This window comes from Geospiza fortis, unplaced genomic scaffold, assembly GCF_000277835.1.
Source record: "Geospiza fortis unplaced genomic scaffold, GeoFor_1.0 scaffold27, whole genome shotgun sequence".
Taxonomy (NCBI): Eukaryota; Metazoa; Chordata; class Aves; order Passeriformes; family Thraupidae; genus Geospiza; species Geospiza fortis.
This window is the reverse complement of record NW_005054329.1, coordinates 1,984,850-2,001,025: the sequence shown is the minus strand read 5'-3', so window position 1 is coordinate 2,001,025 and position 16,176 is coordinate 1,984,850. Positions and strand designations below refer to the sequence as shown.

The following is a 16,176-nucleotide window of genomic DNA, read 5'->3' as shown; positions in this document are numbered from 1 at the left end:
CAGCGGAGCCTGGGCGGCAGCTCCAGCTCCAGCTCTGGCCCCCGCCCCGGCCCCGCGGAGACTCCGCTCAGTTCCTGCCCGTGCCGAAGCTCCCGGTGCTTTATTCAAATGAATTCCCGCTCAGGGGTGGGGCGTTCTGCAAGTGCTGTCTCAGGAAGAAAAGACAAAGGCAAAGCTGTAAGTGATCGGGGACCTGTGGCTTTTTGTTTCTTTTTAAAACTGCATTTTTGGTGCCATTCGGCGACTGCAGCAAGATGGCTGAGTGGCAGCGGCTCGAGGTTTACTTGTTGAAATTTCGGTTTTGAAAGCTGCAGGGCAGTTTGTGTTTAGCAAGGTGACAAGTTGAACTGTGCTGATATGGATGTTTAAGTTAACTTCCGGTTTAATCCATTAAAGATACAAAAAGCTTTGGTTTTACCCATTTACTTTTGTTATGGAAGCAACTTCGTAAGTGTTCTTTTTTCTGAGAACTCATATTTAAATTTTCTACTGTAAGCTTGATTTATTTTTTTTGAGTAGTAAGAAAAACATGCAGTTAATCATGACAGTATAATTCTGTATTTTCCCAAGTTTGTGACATTTGAGTTGTTTCTGAGCAATTGCACACTGGTAAGAAATAACACTTTATTCTGTTGATAACCAAGTTTTGGTAAACAGCTGAAACAATGAGTTAGTTCATACTAAATGCATTAAGTCCAGAGCCTGTGTGAGCTGTGTGATGTATTGCTCAGAAATATTTTAATAAAATAAGATTTACTTAGGAATATTAACTTAGTAACCGTCAAGTTGACCCGACTTGCTGTTTATTCAGAGTATTTTCATTCAAGTGCTGACCTGACATGTTCTAATGCATCATCTGCTGTGAGGGCAATGCAGGATGACAGGATTAAAGGTTCTGGGAGAAATCATGTTTGTTCTTGACCGAGAGAGGAAGTGGTAGAACAAAATGTAAAGGCAGGAAGAAAGATAGTAGCCATGAGTACTAATTTATAAATGCAGGCTTTATTCAGCCTGGGCAGGGGGGAGCCTGCAGACAATGCTGGTAGTCACAGATTGCTGCTTATCTGGGGTCCTTTGTGGGGCAGGACTGAGGGAAAATACCAACAAGTAACAAACCCCAAAGCACCATGGTGTGTGCTGAGCTTGTGGGTTTTCTTGCTGATAGTGGGACACTGCAGAACTGAGAGACAAAATCCCAATTTGATGTTTTAAATCTGTGTTGATGCCCTGCTTTACCTTTCTGTTACTGGACAGGCTCACATGAAAGCTCAAAAAGCAAGTAAAGAGCAGCACCTGGATATCATGAACAAACACTGCCAGCAGCTGGAGACTCGCCTGGATGAGATGCTCTCCAGGATTGCCAAGGAAACTGAGGAAATCAAGGATTTGGAGCAGCAGCTCACTGATGGTAAACTTTAATTTTTGTCTCAAGGTATTTCTTGTACTTAGGGCAACATGACAATTGAATTGAGGATTGATTTGTTTATCTTTGCTCAAATGAAATAAAGAATAGGTACAAAAGTGCTAAAAAACTATTCTTAAATGATGTGAAGGAAACTGTGTGTGCTCACCTCACTTCTACCTGCTTGGGAAAGAGGGACAGGAATGCACAAAGAGCTGCAATTCCTTTTAACTCTTCCAGTGGTCAGGTTAACACAGTAATATTGGGAATCCTAACCCTAAAACCAATATTTTCTCCTTGAGTTCTAGGTACTTGTTTTTACTTACTCCAATGGCAAACATTTGAAATGATGAAGGAAGGCAGTTTGGTTTGCTTGGTAAATAAATGTGGCTTTTTAACTACCTCCAATTCATTTTGCATTCCTGTAGGTCAAATAGCAACAAATGAAGCCCTGAAAAGGGATTTGGAAAGTATTATCACTGGCCTACAGGAATACCTGCAGAGTGTGAAGCAGCAGGCAAAACAGGCCAATGAGGAGTGTAAGAAGTTGCAGAAGGAAAAAGAATCTTTGCTGGGAAGATTGGCAGGTCTGGAGGAGGATAAAAACAACCTGGAAGTGGTTGCCATGGATGCAGAAAATATGAGAAAAGTAAGGCTTAATACCTCTTTTCCCAAGTTTAGATATCTAAGAATAAACTTAAATAAATAAGCTGGTGATCAGACTGGGACTAGGGAAGCACAATTCCTTGGACAAAATAATTTCTGGTATGGTAACATGATGAGATGCCCACACACCTCAAGAATAGAATCTGGCCTTTAAAACCAGTGGTAAGAGACATGCAGTAAAGCTGTACTTTGTGGGACATGGCTCAAAGGGCAGGTTTCACCTTGCAGACATCAGTGCAAATGGATTTGCAGTGACACTGTGGGGATGTCAGTGAACCCTCTGGCACTGGCCAGGGCTGTGTGTCAGCAGCTGGGGTCTGTCCTGTCAGCCAATGACCCAGAGCTGTCTGGCATCCTGGTGAGTGTTGTGTGAGCCTGAGCTCCTGGGACAGCTCTGTTTCACTTCCAGCCCCACCTTTCTAACCTGGGTGTAGATTTTGGACAGCCAGTGGCACCACTGACCTGGCCTTGAAGGTAGAAGTGCCACCCCCCTTTAATGGAATTCCTGAGTTAAAGGGAAGGGAGGGGAATACTCTTAAATTTTGGCTCTCCCAGGTGCATCCTTCTAAAAGGGGTATTAAATTCCAGGAAATTGCAATGCTGGAGAGTTCACTCCAGGAGCAGAGGGAGATAAATGAGTCCCTGCAAGGTGCTCAGGAGAAGGTCAGCACCCACAAGGCTGAGCTGGAAGCTCAATTAAGAGAGAGAGATGCTGAAGCCAAGCAGCAAAAAGAAGAGCTTGAAAGACTGAAACAACTTAGCCAGGTAAGAGCAGAGCTTTAGCGCTGCCAGAGGTGTTAGCTACCCCAGGACATCTCATCTCCAAAGCTAAATCACAAACTGCTGGTGCAGGTGTGTCCCCAGTGTCAGTTTGCTGGGATTTAAACTTTGCTTTGAAGCAAGGTGCAGATGGTTTGCTTGGGGTTGCTTTGTTGGATCTTTTTTAGGTGTTGTCACGTTGTTACTGTTTTAAGAAATACATCTGTTGTGTGTTTGGGTGACAGGTTGGGGTTGGGAGTGGGGATATTAATGTGGAGGTTTTGTGGTTTTGTAGATGGAGCTGTCAGCCCTGCAGGATGAACTTGAAAAGGAAAGACAGCTGTTAGAGAATGCTCAGACCAAAGCACAACTGGCAGAAGAAAAGGAACAACAAAATTACAAACTTCATTTACAGTTCAAGCAATTGCAGGTGAAGTTTTTGGTGTATTCAAAATCCTAGTTTTATCACTTGTGGATTTGTTTGCTTACATTTGTGTGAATTTTTTTGTCTATTTTTAGGGAGACAATAATTTCCTAAAACAGCAGCTTAAAGATCTCCAGAATCAACTAAACCATGCAGTTGGTAATTTAATTCATCCCGAGGATGTCATGGCTTGTATAAATGAACTCAGGAAAAGGCTACAGACAGGAGCAGGAGAGATGAAGTGAGTAAAATAAAAGTACAGTGTGAGATTTGAGCATATGGAAGGGGCAGGACAAGAGGAAATGCCCCAGGTTGTGGCAGGGAAGGTTCAGATTGAGTATCTGAGAAATTTTCCTCACTGAAAGTCTTGCCAGGCATTGGAACAGGCTGCCCAGGGCAGTGGTGGAGTCACCAGCACTGGAGGGATTTAAAAAATATTGAGATGTGGCCCTTGGGGACATGGGTCAGTGGTGGCCTTGGCAGTCCTGGGGGAGTGGTTGGATTTGATGAACTCAAAGGGCTTTTCCAGCCTCACCTGGATGAATTACACAGCATCTCTCAAACTTGCACTAATTGTCATTCATGATTTCTGTATCTGGGATCACAACTTAAAATCACTGTTTTCTGTCTTGGAACTTTCCAGGTGTCCAAATTCAGCTGATATTTTAGGCAAAAACCTTGCAAGTCTGCAGAAGGAATTCAATGACATCCTTGCTGATGCACAGAAGGAAAAAGAGAAAGCATGGGCTGGACAGAGGCAGTTGCAGGAAGAAGTGATATCCCAGCAGGAGAAACTGGAAGAAATGCAGGAGAAATACAGACAGGCATGTATCAAACAGCACAAGCAAGAGTGAGACAATTTCAGCTTAGTCTAAAAAATGTAACCTGCAGCTGAAGGATCAAGTTTCACTCAATGAAGCTTTGCTCTGCTCTGTCCTTTGTGTAACAGTGGAGTCTGATTTGATTTTTCATTAATAGTCTTCCTAATTTTTACCTGATTGTTTGGTGAATTGGAATTTAGTCAATGATCTTTCTCAGAGGCAACAAAGACTTTAATGACCACTAGAAAAATACAGCTCTGAACCTTGTTGAAAGATCATTATATATATATATCTGTAATAAAATAACTGAGGCACTCTTAAAATATTACAGTTACAGTGGCACAGTAGTTACTTTTCCTTTCTGTTTTGATGCAAAGTATGCTGGCAACTGCATTTCCCAGAAATTTAATTAAATAATTAAAACAGGATGGCTTTTGATTGGAAAAAAAATTTATGGCCACTTATTTTAACGTATTTTACTTACAGGTTAAAGCTGAAAACAAGCAAAATAAGAACAAGGTGCATCAGTTAGAGAATGAAATTCAACGTTTACATGAAAAAATAAAGAGCATGGAAGAGATTCAGGGCCTGACTGATCAGCAGCTCCAGGAGGCAGATGAAGAAAAAGAGGCTATTCTTGCACAGCTGGAGGATTTAGAGAACAGGGTAAGGATGGCTGAGGGCAGGTCTGTGCACTGCTTGATTGCTCAGGAAAGAGAAACAAAAACTTGTGAATTTTTGCTTTCTAAGCTAAAACAACACATTCAGGAACACAAATGTTAAATATAGCATCTTGCTTTTCCTTAAATTTCACTGCTTGTCCTCACTTTAGACTTTTTTCTAAATAATACAAAATGTGGTGAGGGGGAGGATGAAAGAAAGTACATTGTAAAAGTCTATTTTCCTGCTTTCAGAAAAAAAGAGAAGATGCCAGGGCACAGGTGCAAGTGCTGAGTCTGGACAAGGAGCTGAAGGAGCTGCAGAGAGCAGTGATCACCTCAGACAAGCTGGCAGCCACTGAGCTCTCCATCGCTGCAAAGCAGCTCAAGGCTCTGCAGGGAACTGTGCTCAGGATCCACCAGGAGAGAGCTGAGGTCAAGCAGCCTGGGCAATTAATTAATTGCTTGTTAATGCTATTGCAGAGGGAGCAGGGCTGGTGTCCTTCAAATGAGCTTCAGAGCTTTCTCCTAAACTGTTCTGAGCTGCACAGGAGCCCCTGCTTTGGGCAGAGTTTGAGATGCAGAGATGAGGGAGGAAATGTGGGTATGGACAGGTTCCTGCTGTGGGAGGGAAAGGGAGGGGGAAGATCATTAATCTCTTATTGACTAAAAGGCAAACAATAGATAATACATTGTTCTGTAGCCAGAAAAACAAAAGAAAGGACTGGAAACTCCTTTTCAAACTGGGAAGCACTTTTGGCTACATAATAACATCTCCACTGTACCAGTGCTGTGAAGTGAAAGGAGAAACAGTATTTTACATGAATCTGGAGTTCCAGAACAGTCAGGTTCTCAATGGTTAGCTTTTCACAATGGCACATCTCAAGCCTGAGAAACGTTCCTGCAAACTACAGCTCAAATGAAAATCTCCATTTCAGGAGCTTGAGGAAGCCCAGGAGTTCTGTGCTGAGGCAGCTCGTGCTTCCCAGGCTCTTGCCAAAGCAGAAGCAGAAAGAGAATTGCTACAACAACTCCTGAAGGAGAAGGAAGAGCAAGTAGGTTGTTTGCTCTGTGTTATATGATAAAACACCAGTGAGTTTCTGGAAGTGTCGTGTTTAGAGGTTCTTGCCCTGCCCTTTTCCCCTCAGGTTGTCCCAGATCAGTGTTCTTCTCTCCCCTGACACCTGCCCCAGAGCAAACTGAAAACCTCACTGCCTGGAGCAGCTGAGTTTTAAGGAAAACCATCACCTGTTCACTCAAACATCCCTTGTGTGAGGGCATGGGAAGGACAGCTTTGTGCCATTGAGTGGGAGCTTTTTGTGATTTCAACTTCTATTTCAAATAGCTTCTGCAGGAAATGGAGAAAGCTGGTGAGAAAACTGCTGCATCAGACACTCAGAAGTTTGAAATCAATAAATTAAGTGAAGCTGTGGAACAGCAAAAAGCAGAGATTGACCGTTTGAAATGGTTGTTGGATAATATTGGGACAGGTAATTTCTCTTTTCTCTCCACTTCTTGCAGACAGACAGGGATACAGAAGATTGTTATTCCCCATTTCTCACTGTTTGAATCTGGAGAATAGTGTTGAGAATATCCTTCTGTACAGGTTTATACAGGATATGTGTCAATGTTCATTAGTTTGCACTTTTTACAGCTCTTTAGGAAACACTGATTGTGCTGAGCATTCCATTTAAACTGCTCAGGACATTGGCAGAGCTCTGTGTAAGGAAACTGAGCAGCACTTACCTGGATCTGAACTTGTATTTCCACAATCTTAAACCACCAAACCCCCTGTGTATGTCTGTCATTATAGATCACGTTTAGTTTGTTTTCCTCAGCAACCATTTTATTTAAATATAGTTCCAGTTGAACTAGATAGCATTGAGGGAAAAGTTGAATGCAGTATCTATTTAACTGTTTGCCTTGGATGACTCTAAAACTGTGCTTAATTTGCAGGTAACAAAGATGAAATTGAAACCTTACAGGATGAAATTGCAGCCCTCAGAAATGTGCTCTTGCAGCAGAATGATCACAGCCCCAGTACAGCAGAGCCCCTGAAAAGAGGGGGATGCTGGTACTACCTGCCATCATCACAGGTCAGGAATAAAAATCCTCTTATGGGTTGTTCTCCTTGTGGAAGCCCTTAGATGGGGGAAAGTGCATTATAAATTTAGTAGATTTGGGAGAAATTTAAGAACAAATATTGGCTGGCATGTAGGTGAAATACTGAAATAAATCACACACAAATGTTCCCTGGTAAAGGCCTTTACTGTGCTGATGGGAGTCCAGGTACATCACATGGGGAGAGAACTGTTCAGGGGGCACTACTGAAAATCCATTTAGGTAAGGGCTAAAAGGAGGTGTTACAGACAAACATTTCTTTCAAGAGAATATTTGTCTGAATTTAAAACCAATACTGTTAAAATATATTCAGTGCTTTTAAAGCAGCATCATGCTTAGAACTGAGAGACACCAGGGTATGTGTAGCCTGTTCTGAAAAATCATTAGAATGTTTGCAACAGTTCCTTTATTTGCCATGATTTATCATTTCTGTATTTTTCTTTAGGCTTCAACTCCTGCTTCCCAGAGCACCAAAGACTCTGGAGTGTGTTTGGGGTGCTCTGGCACATCCCCAGCCAGGAGAGGGGGTGCTCAGGACACGCCCTGTGGGAGGGAGGACCTGCCCAGCCAAGGATGTTGGGTTTACTCACCAGTCAGAAATAGGCTGTACAAAGCAAATTCTGGCAAAGGTGAGTCAGTGTCAGTCTCAGAATGTTTAGGAGCAGACTAAAGATGGACTTGCTTAGAGTTCACAGAGAGGTTTGTTTTTTTTCTTGATGGGCATGAGTGAATATAAATGTTTATTACTGTTGAATAACTTTGTTTAAGCAACATTTTTGTAAATTACATAGAATTTAGAATGTGCATTTCAAGACTATCTCTACTGAAAAAGTTATTAAAAGTAACATGTTTGGTTTTGTCTCTTTTAAAGAAATAAGAGCAAAAGAAGATGGTGAAGGAAATGCAGGATCTCCTGTCCCTGAAGCCTTTGTCCCACCCCCGGGCACAGTTATTTACACAGCCCTTCCAGATGGGACCCCTGCCCCTCAGGGTGTGGGGGTTTCTGGCCCCCCTCCTGCAGCAGCCACTGGAGCTCCAGCTGCTCCTGGCTGCACCATCCATGGCCCAGCTCCTCTGGGATCCCAGGTGGTTTGTGGCCCTCTGCCTCCAAACTTCACCGTGCCACTCCTTCCCCTGGGAGTGCTCCTCTGCAACGTGCCTGAACATCAGGACCTGGTAAGAACCAGAGCTGCAGCTGGGACCCTTGGGAGCTGACTGACAAATGTATTCTAGGAAAAGCTCCCTGCTAGGAAGGGTCTGGATCTGGTTACAGCCTTTGCCAGCTGGAGCTGCTGCTGGGTGTCAGGAGGCCTCAGCTGGAAAATGGATCCTGATTGTGCTGTTCTGTTCCCTGTGTGCAGGAGAGTGAAGTCTCAAGGCTGGAAGACACTGTGTGCTATTTAAAGTCTCAGAAATACAAAGAGAAATGCTCAGAGGCAGCTGAGCATAAATACAGAAAGGAGGTGGAAAGATTGCATGGGAATGTTGAAGAACTGGAGCAGGAAAGAGCAGAGCTGGAAGGGGAGGTGGCAGAGCTGCGCCGGGCGGCTCAGAACCGGAGCACACACAGGTGGGGACGGGCACTGGAAGGCAGCCTGTGCAAATACCTCACCCTCTTCCCAGCAAAAGTCAGCTTTTAAACCATTTACAAATCTAGAACTTCAAAAGGCTCCCAGATCTTTGGCATCTCTGCATTTTAATTCCATGTTGTATTTAATTCCATCCTTTCAGGGACTTTATTGATGGCTACACCGACAGCCTCCTTGCAGAGCTGCAGCTGGAGAAGTCCCTCCAGCAGCAGGAAGATGTTGCAGGGGAGATTGAGTGTGCAGAGAAAACTCTCCTGAAACGCCGGGCCGAGCTCCGAGAGGCCAACAGGCTCCTCACAGAGGCCCAGGTGGAGCTGGAGAGCACCCGGGGCAAGGTGAGGGAAGGCAAAGCCCTGAGGGCAGAGGGATTTGAGTTGTTTTGTTTGTCTAGGCAGTTTATTTTCACTTGGGTAATCTGGAACCTCTTAAAATGCTTCTATATGGAAGTAAGTTGGGAAATAAACTGTGCTAGAAGAACTTGGTTTAGTCCTTGTTGAAGAGGAGGAAGGTTTTCTGCTCTGGACAAGAGAGGAGAAAAAGTTATTCATGGTAGAAAGAGGGAGAAGGCTGAGGTGGAATATTCCAGCCAGGAGCTCACCTTTAAACAGAAAGTGCAGCATAAGGTGAAATATCTCAATCTTCAATTTTTGCTCTAGACTAAAGAGACTCTGCAGAAGTACAATCGTGCCAAACACCATTTGTCCTGCACTGAAATGGAGGCAGAGGAGCTGGAGCAGAGGGCTCAGGAAACTGCCACCAAAGTTGTGAAAGCAACTCAGCAGCTCAGGTAGCCTGGGTGCTCCTGTGGGTTTGTGTCACACGGGGTGAGGACAAGGACTGGGGTCTTTCCAGTATCAGGACACTGCTTTTGGAGAGGGAGAGCTGTTAAAATGTTAATATGAAAAGGAATAAATGCTCTTCTAGGTTATTACAGACAGATACGAGGGGTTTGGAGCAGCTCAAGAGGGAACAAGAAGGTATTTTGAAGGAAATCAACAAAATGGTGGCTGCAAGAGACTCTGAGTTGCAGTCATTAAACCAGAAGATAGAAATGCTCACTGAAAGGTGAGGACTTTCAATTTACCATGGACTGTGTGAAGTTAAACATCTCCTCCAGTGAGTCACTGCCTAAGATATTCTCACTTCTGCTGACTCCTGCTTTAATCCTCACTCTCAGCCTTCAGAAGCTCCAAGGAGACATCCGACTTGCAGAAGGGAACGAGGGCCAGCATCTCCAAATCATCAGAGAAGCAGAAAACCTTGTTCAGGGCAAGAAAACTGAACTGGAAACATTGAAAGATCAGGTGAGGCTTGGCCTACTAACCCTGGGCTATCCATTTTGTTGGGATTGACCTTTGTCTCCCAGTTATGATCCCAGGCTCTCTGCACTTTTTCATGTGGGTTTTTTTTCATGTGTAGCTACAAAAACAAAAGCTTGCACTGATTCTTCTGTTCAACTTCTCCACTGTAGATTTCTGCTCAGAAGCAGGAGCTCCTGTTCCTGGAGCAGCAGGTGACTCAAAGAAGAGAAGAGCTCCATGGCCTTCAGGACTGCATTTCCCAAAGGAAAGGTGACCTCAAGGAAGCTCTTCGAGATGGAGAGACTGAAGCTCATGAAAAGCTTCTCCAAATAAAGGCAAGTTTCCTAAATGAGTTTTCAATAATTTCAAACAAAAGACTTGAAGTACTACAAACATTCCAGGAGGTTTCCACAAAATCAGTTTTGCTTTTTGTGCCCTCCCCAAACCCACTGAGAAACAGAACATGGAATTTGATGGGTTTGTGTGATTAAAAGCTTGGTCCAGATGCACGAGGAAGAGCTCCCCAGTTCCAGCAGTTCTTACAGAACTGGTCCCTTGAGAGCTAAGTTACATTAAATATGAGTCTGTGAATGACTTCCTGGTGCTGGGGAGCAGCTGCTGAAGGAAATCAGTGTGATCAGGGTGTGTAAAACACAACACAGCTGCCCCAGTCTGTCCCCATCCCCATTTGCACAGAGAGGAATCTGTACTTCCCTGCTGAAATCAAAACCAAGCATCAGGGCTAATTAGATTTTGTGGTTTATTTTCTTTTGTGAGGGTTTCTTGTCTGGTTTTGTTTTAAGGCCTATTATTCACTTGAATGACAATGTTGTGGTGAGATTTGGAGATCAAAATCTTTGCAGAATTACTACTCCAAATCATCAACAAACAAGACCTTTACTTAAATATTTTGTATTCTTTGTTTGTTAAACCACAGTATTGATGACAGACTGTTAAATTATTTTATAAATATTTAGAATTTCAGTTTAAAGGAAATATTAATTTTAAATTGCAAAGAATGGTATTCCTTGTACCATTGATACTTTCTCTCAGGAAATAAAAATACTTCTGGGAGAGCTTAGTGCTGAGAAGAATGAACTGGATGTGCAGATGAATGAGAGAAAAGCACAGCTTCTGGTCCTAAAGAAGGATATTAGAAAGGAGGAGGAAAATCTTGAAGCAATACTTGGGCAAATCAGCAAGCACAAGATGGGTATGTCCTGGGATTCACTGGGTTTTGTGAGATTGGGAAGGAGCACACAGAGCTCTTTAGTTCTCATCCTAATCCAGTAACTGCTCTTTATTTCACCTCCCTAGAACTGAAACATGTGCTGGAAATGCTGGAGCTTGAGAAGAATGAACTGGAAGGTTTGAAACTCCAACATGAGCAGAAGGTCAATGAGCTGGAAAGGACCCAGGTGGCTGTTCTAGAGGTAAGAAATGCTTCTGTGGCTGATGCAGGAACTGGGACATCTGTGGTTCTCCTAAGCCTTGAGTAACAGAGTCCTGATAGTTTTAAATCAATCAGTTTCTAATCTGATTTCAGCTTATCACAGAAAACTCTTAAGTCTGCCTTGGCCCTTTAAAATAATGGGATTTTTGGTGGTATGTGAGAGAGAGGGAGCACAGAAGCTCTTCTGGGGCTGTAGAATGATGGATGCTGGTTTTAGGAACTTCAGAGTCTTTTTATCTGGATCCTGTCACTTCCAAACAATGAGTGTGGAAGGGAGTTTAACTCAGCTGGGGGATCTCTGGCACTAAAAATGTCCCCAAGGCACTTGGAACCATTTTATTGTCACCTTCCTCCATTGAATGCACTCAAACCACTCTGGCTGCAGCCAAGGATGTCAGTACTTGTTCTGCTTCTGGGCCACAGAAACGTGGTGCTCACCATGCCTGTTTTCCCCAGGAGAAGTTAAAGCTGGAGAATGCCCAGAGGTTGTTGCAGTGCCAGCAGGGGGAGGTGGATTGGCAGGAGCAGCTCCTCAGGAGGGACCGGGAGGAGAAGGAGCAGCTGGGCTCCCACCTGAGAGCTCTGCAGAGCAGCATCGAGGCTCTGAGCAGGGAGAAGGAGAGGCTGGAGGAGGACTCCAGGAGCTTGGAGAAGAGGTTGTCACAAACCAAAAGGTGGGGGAATTTCTTTTTTCCTGCAGAGATCAGAAGGGATGGGGAAGTGTATGAGTGTCTGTGTGTTGTAATTAAAAATACAGCTCCAACTCTGAGGTGCCCAGTGATACAGAGCAGGCATTTTCTTATGTTCTGTGGAGCTTTTGCTTTAAGCCTTTCTACAGCAGATTTAAAAAATATTCAGCAATGGAGCTGATGAATCAGCAGCATTTTTATATCCTGGCAATGCCATGAGAAATGTTACAAAAAGTAAAGTGTTGCATCTTGGAACAGGACATTTGTCTTGCTCTGACTGCTCGAGGGTTTTACTGACATTTTTTAAGTCCTCACCAAGGATTTCCAACTAACCAAGAATGTGATTCACGTTTTACAGGGACTTAACTGCTGCTGAAGACAGCAGCAGAACTGCACTGTCCAACATGGAAAAAGTGGAATTGGATGTTAAGAACCTGCAGCAGGAGGTGGAGCTACTGAACAAGCAGAAGAAATCACTGAATGCAGAGATTGTTGCTGTCCAGGAGGATCTTCAAGGTTAAGATCAATTTTTGGGTTTAAGGAGTGATACACTTGAAGAGAAATTCTGTTAAAAGACACACTTTAACTGAACTGTATGATATTAAACATTCAGCATGCTCACATGTCCATAGGCAGAAAATTTAACATGTTGAAAAATGGACATTTCATAAACTGTATTTGTCTTACTCACTCTTTGCTCATGAAGAGAGAGAATTTCTGTGTATTGGTATTTCAGACTGCTGATTGAAAATTCTTGTCACCAAATACTTTTCTAGGGAAAAAGGAAGAACTGGAAACACTGCAAGTAGAACTGAATGACTCGAGGCAGCAGCTTCACCTTGTGGAACAGGTTGGTTTTGGTGAAACATCCTTATGGTCACTCTGGGAGTCTGTTGTTGTTCCTGACCTGTTCATGAGGGCACAGCTCGACACCAGAGCCCTGCAGAGCTGAGAGCAGGGATTGCTTTATTGCCTTCTTCTTGCTGAGTGTGGAGTGGGTTTATTGCTTCTTGGGAAGAAGATCATTTAACAACAACCAACCAAGCAGCACGTCCTGGCTTTTTATCTGGTGGCTTCTTCTGATTCACCCTGTGGCTGGTTTGAGTGAAGGAGCCCTGAGTGTGCCAGTGGCCAGCTCTGATCTCTCAAACCCAAACCTTTGGGGCTGCTTCTTCTTCCCAGCTCCTCCTGCCACGTGCTTTTGTTTTCCATTGCAGGATTTGGAAAAGAACTCCAGGCAGCAGGAGGAGCTGCTCAGGGAGCAGGCAGCCCTGAAGGAAGAGATCCGAGAGTATTTAAGGAAACGTAAGGAATGCCAGGAGAGGCACAAGAAGAGGCAGAGCCAACTGCAGCAGCTCCAGAAAAAGATTGAGGAGAAGGAAACAGAACTCGCCCAACAGGAAGCGGTAATGAGCGCCCTGAGTTGCCTCACTTCCTCCTGACCTTAAAAATAATTCAGAAAGTTTGAGGTGTGAGTTTACAAATAATCACAAAAGCACAGATTGGTTTGGCCAAATTAGCTCGGGTTGGGTGAGGAGTTTCAGCAAAGTGTGATCCAAAAGAAAACCTGAGGGAGCTGTTCTGAAAATGAGAGAGGCAAGAAAAATTGACAAACAGTTTTTGTCAGTAGGGACTGTTAGACTGCAGTTCTTTCCAGTTTATGCTGGTTTTACTTCTCTCATGTCTCTTAGTGATGGTTTTTGTTCTCCCTGAGTTGGTGCTGGTTCAAGCTCAGAGTGTGGGGGTTTCTGGCAGGTTCTTCATCGCCTCAAGCAAAACTCGGAGCGTGAAGGGAAAAAACTGGAAGAATGTGCAGCTAAAGTGAAGGATCAGAAAATCCTGTTGGAAAAGGAGCTAACAGATCAGCACAAGAAACTGGAGCAGGCAATAGCCAAAGTCAGGCTGGCAGAGGAGAACCTTGGGAAGCTGGAAAAGGAGGAGTCCCGGTGTGCAGCTCTTGAAGAAACCATCAGAAAAAGCAGTAAGAGTCATTGCCCAAATGAACTGCCACCATCTCTGGGGGCTGAGGATAATGGCACAACAAATATTTTTGTTCATCTTGTTTGGGTTCTTGGTGTTTGGAAAATATCTGCTATGTATGAAGTGGGCCAAGATAAGTTTTGCTAATCAGGATTTTTTTTAAATGTTCTTCACAGAACATCAGCTCTCAGAAAAAGAATTACAGTTGCAACAAAAAGATAAAGAAATACAGTGTCTTCAGAAGGAACTGGAGGTCTCCAAGTCTGAGCTAAAGCAACTTCAAGGTCAGATAGTGTCAGAGAGGAGAGAAGCAGAAAAACAAATCTTGAATCTGAAAGAAACACAGAAAATGCAAAGGATGGAGCTTGAAAGCAAACTGCAAGTAAGTCCTTGCTGAGTGGGGAAAGTTTGGGGGTTTGGGTTATTTTAAACAGCAGAATGCTGGAACACCCCTTTTTGCCATTGGAGGTACAAAGTAATGCAACAACTTCCTGAGCAGAGTTGAGGCAACCCCCTCTGGCATTCCCAGTGCTGCACAACACCTGAGTTACTCCCGTTTCTGCCTCACAGGAATCAGGGTTCTCTTAGCTCATGTTCTGTAGTGGGTGCTGCAGTAAAAGGCTGGGAGCAGGAGCAGGGAGGTGGCAGCTTGCAGAGTGCCAGGGCCCTGGCTGAGCTCATCCCCCACAGTCAGGGGGGACTGCAGCCACCCCCAGAGCCAGGTACAGCTGGGGGCCACATCCAGGGGCTGAGCGTTCATGGCTTCAGCCAAGCTCATTTTGTATTGGTTTTGAATCTTCCTCCTGTATTCATGATTGAAAATACACCCAGAGTTGTCATTTATGCAAATCACTGAATGTTAGAAATCTTCAGAGCTACTCAGCAGGCATTTAACAACTTGCCAGTGCCAGCTTGGGCCAGCTTTTTCTTCTTTAAATACTCACTTTAAATTAAAAAGTGATTCACCTTGTCTGACTCCTTCTAGTCCTTCAATAAACCCTTTCTAAGTTGTTGTGAAGCCCTTTAAAAACAGAGAAGAATGTTGTTGGCGTTTGGGAAGGCCCTGCAAGGTCAGAGTGTGAGGCAGGTTTAGGTTAAGGACTGGTGTTTGTAACCCAACTGTTTTGTACTGCAGGTTAAAACCCAAGACCTGGAAGAGAGACAAAGGGAAATGGAGAGTGCAGCAAACTTGCTTAACCTGGAGGTTGAAAATGAAATTAGGACGGGGTTTAAATCTTCACGCTCATCTTCTCTAGACCCCTTGGAAGATTTGGAAGAATCAACGGAAGGAAAGAGGAGCCTGCAATGTGAGTGTGATAACTCAGAGACTGCTCCCTTCACTGCTGACAGACAGCTCCTCTCCTTGGAAGAGAAGTTCAACATTTCCAGATTCTTCTTACTGGTAAAATGCTTTGGACAGGTGGCTGCTCCTGGTGCTGTGTTGGTCCCTCTGGCTGAATGTGCTTTTTTTTCCCCAAGGATGAGCAGTGGCGGGGAGAGGCACGCCGGGAGAAGCTGCAGCAGCATGAGGACAGGCTCAAGGTGCCACATCCGTGCCCCTCACATCCCTTGGGCCCCTTCCAAACATGATCTGAACAACCTGGGGGAGTGGGGATCCTCCTCCAGCTCGGGCAAATCCACTCTGTAATGACCAGAGAGAGGAGCCTTGGGTGGGAACAGTAAAAGCCTGGCTGCACCAAGATAAGTAATTTTAATTGGCACTTAATTGGATGTTGGAGTATCCCAACAAGATTCTCTCATTTATATCATCCTGTGGTATATCAGCAACATGACAGAGGAGTTCAGCACCACGCTGATCACCTTAAGGTCTAGGCTCAGTTAGAACACGGCCATCAAAACAAAACTTATGTAAAAATAAGTCCCAAACCCACTCCCCTCTGCTTGTGGTGTGAGACTCAATCTTCCAGCCTTCAGGGCTGACTTTACACAGTGTTCTCATGCCCTTTGTGTCTGGCATGGGTGTGCCCAGCCCCAGTGTGACCCGGTGTGCCTGGCCTGCTTGTGCCCAGCCCAGTGGCCCTAGCCCCAGTGTGCCCATCCCTGTGTGCCCAGCCCCGGTGTGACCCTTTGTGCCCATCCCTGTGTGCCCAGCCCCGGTGTGACCCTTTGTGCCCAGCCCCGGTGTGACCCTGTGTGCCCAGCCCTGTGTGCCCAGCCCCGGTGTGACCGTGCCGTGTGTTGCAGGCGCAGCTGCGGCGCTGCATGGCCAAGCAGGCCGAGGTGCTGCTGCAGGGGAAGCGGCAGACGGCCGGGAGCCTGCACAGCCTCCAGCGCCAGCTGCCCGTGCGCGG

General features: G+C 44.7%; 1 protein-coding gene across 5 annotated transcripts in view; it reads left to right on the top strand.

The window, feature by feature from the left end:
• CNTRL (centriolin) overlaps positions 1 to 16,176 on the top strand; it is a 27,274-nt gene that overhangs the window by 9,817 nt on the left and 1,281 nt on the right. For 3 of the 5 annotated variants that reach the window (XM_031057324.1, XM_031057323.1, XM_031057320.1), the window contains 30 exons: positions 1,255 to 1,408; positions 1,831 to 2,051; positions 2,657 to 2,833; positions 3,123 to 3,257; positions 3,347 to 3,492; positions 3,895 to 4,075; positions 4,559 to 4,738; positions 4,987 to 5,166; positions 5,670 to 5,786; positions 6,077 to 6,221; positions 6,688 to 6,827; positions 7,298 to 7,481; positions 7,724 to 8,028; positions 8,214 to 8,422; positions 8,584 to 8,776; positions 9,098 to 9,228; positions 9,366 to 9,506; positions 9,619 to 9,745; positions 9,913 to 10,077; positions 10,796 to 10,955; positions 11,060 to 11,175; positions 11,652 to 11,869; positions 12,243 to 12,400; positions 12,661 to 12,734; positions 13,102 to 13,290; positions 13,640 to 13,865; positions 14,041 to 14,246; positions 15,000 to 15,266; positions 15,344 to 15,406; positions 16,070 to 16,164. In XM_031057324.1, coding sequence (XP_030913184.1) covers positions 1,255 to 1,408; positions 1,831 to 2,051; positions 2,657 to 2,833; positions 3,123 to 3,257; positions 3,347 to 3,492; positions 3,895 to 4,075; positions 4,559 to 4,738; positions 4,987 to 5,166; positions 5,670 to 5,786; positions 6,077 to 6,221; positions 6,688 to 6,827; positions 7,298 to 7,481; positions 7,724 to 8,028; positions 8,214 to 8,422; positions 8,584 to 8,776; positions 9,098 to 9,228; positions 9,366 to 9,506; positions 9,619 to 9,745; positions 9,913 to 10,077; positions 10,796 to 10,955; positions 11,060 to 11,175; positions 11,652 to 11,869; positions 12,243 to 12,400; positions 12,661 to 12,734; positions 13,102 to 13,290; positions 13,640 to 13,865; positions 14,041 to 14,246; positions 15,000 to 15,266; positions 15,344 to 15,406; positions 16,070 to 16,164 — 5,003 coding nt within the window. Of the gene's footprint in view, positions 1 to 32; positions 178 to 1,254; positions 1,409 to 1,830; positions 2,052 to 2,656; positions 2,834 to 3,122; positions 3,258 to 3,346; positions 3,493 to 3,894; positions 4,076 to 4,558; positions 4,739 to 4,986; positions 5,167 to 5,669; positions 5,787 to 6,076; positions 6,222 to 6,687; positions 6,828 to 7,297; positions 7,482 to 7,723; positions 8,029 to 8,213; positions 8,423 to 8,583; positions 8,777 to 9,097; positions 9,229 to 9,365; positions 9,507 to 9,618; positions 9,746 to 9,912; positions 10,078 to 10,795; positions 10,956 to 11,059; positions 11,176 to 11,651; positions 11,870 to 12,242; positions 12,401 to 12,660; positions 12,735 to 13,101; positions 13,291 to 13,639; positions 13,866 to 14,040; positions 14,247 to 14,999; positions 15,267 to 15,343; positions 15,407 to 16,069; positions 16,167 to 16,176 lie in introns of those variants that run through there. The other 2 variants (XM_031057325.1, XM_031057321.1) reach the window with 2 other exon arrangements.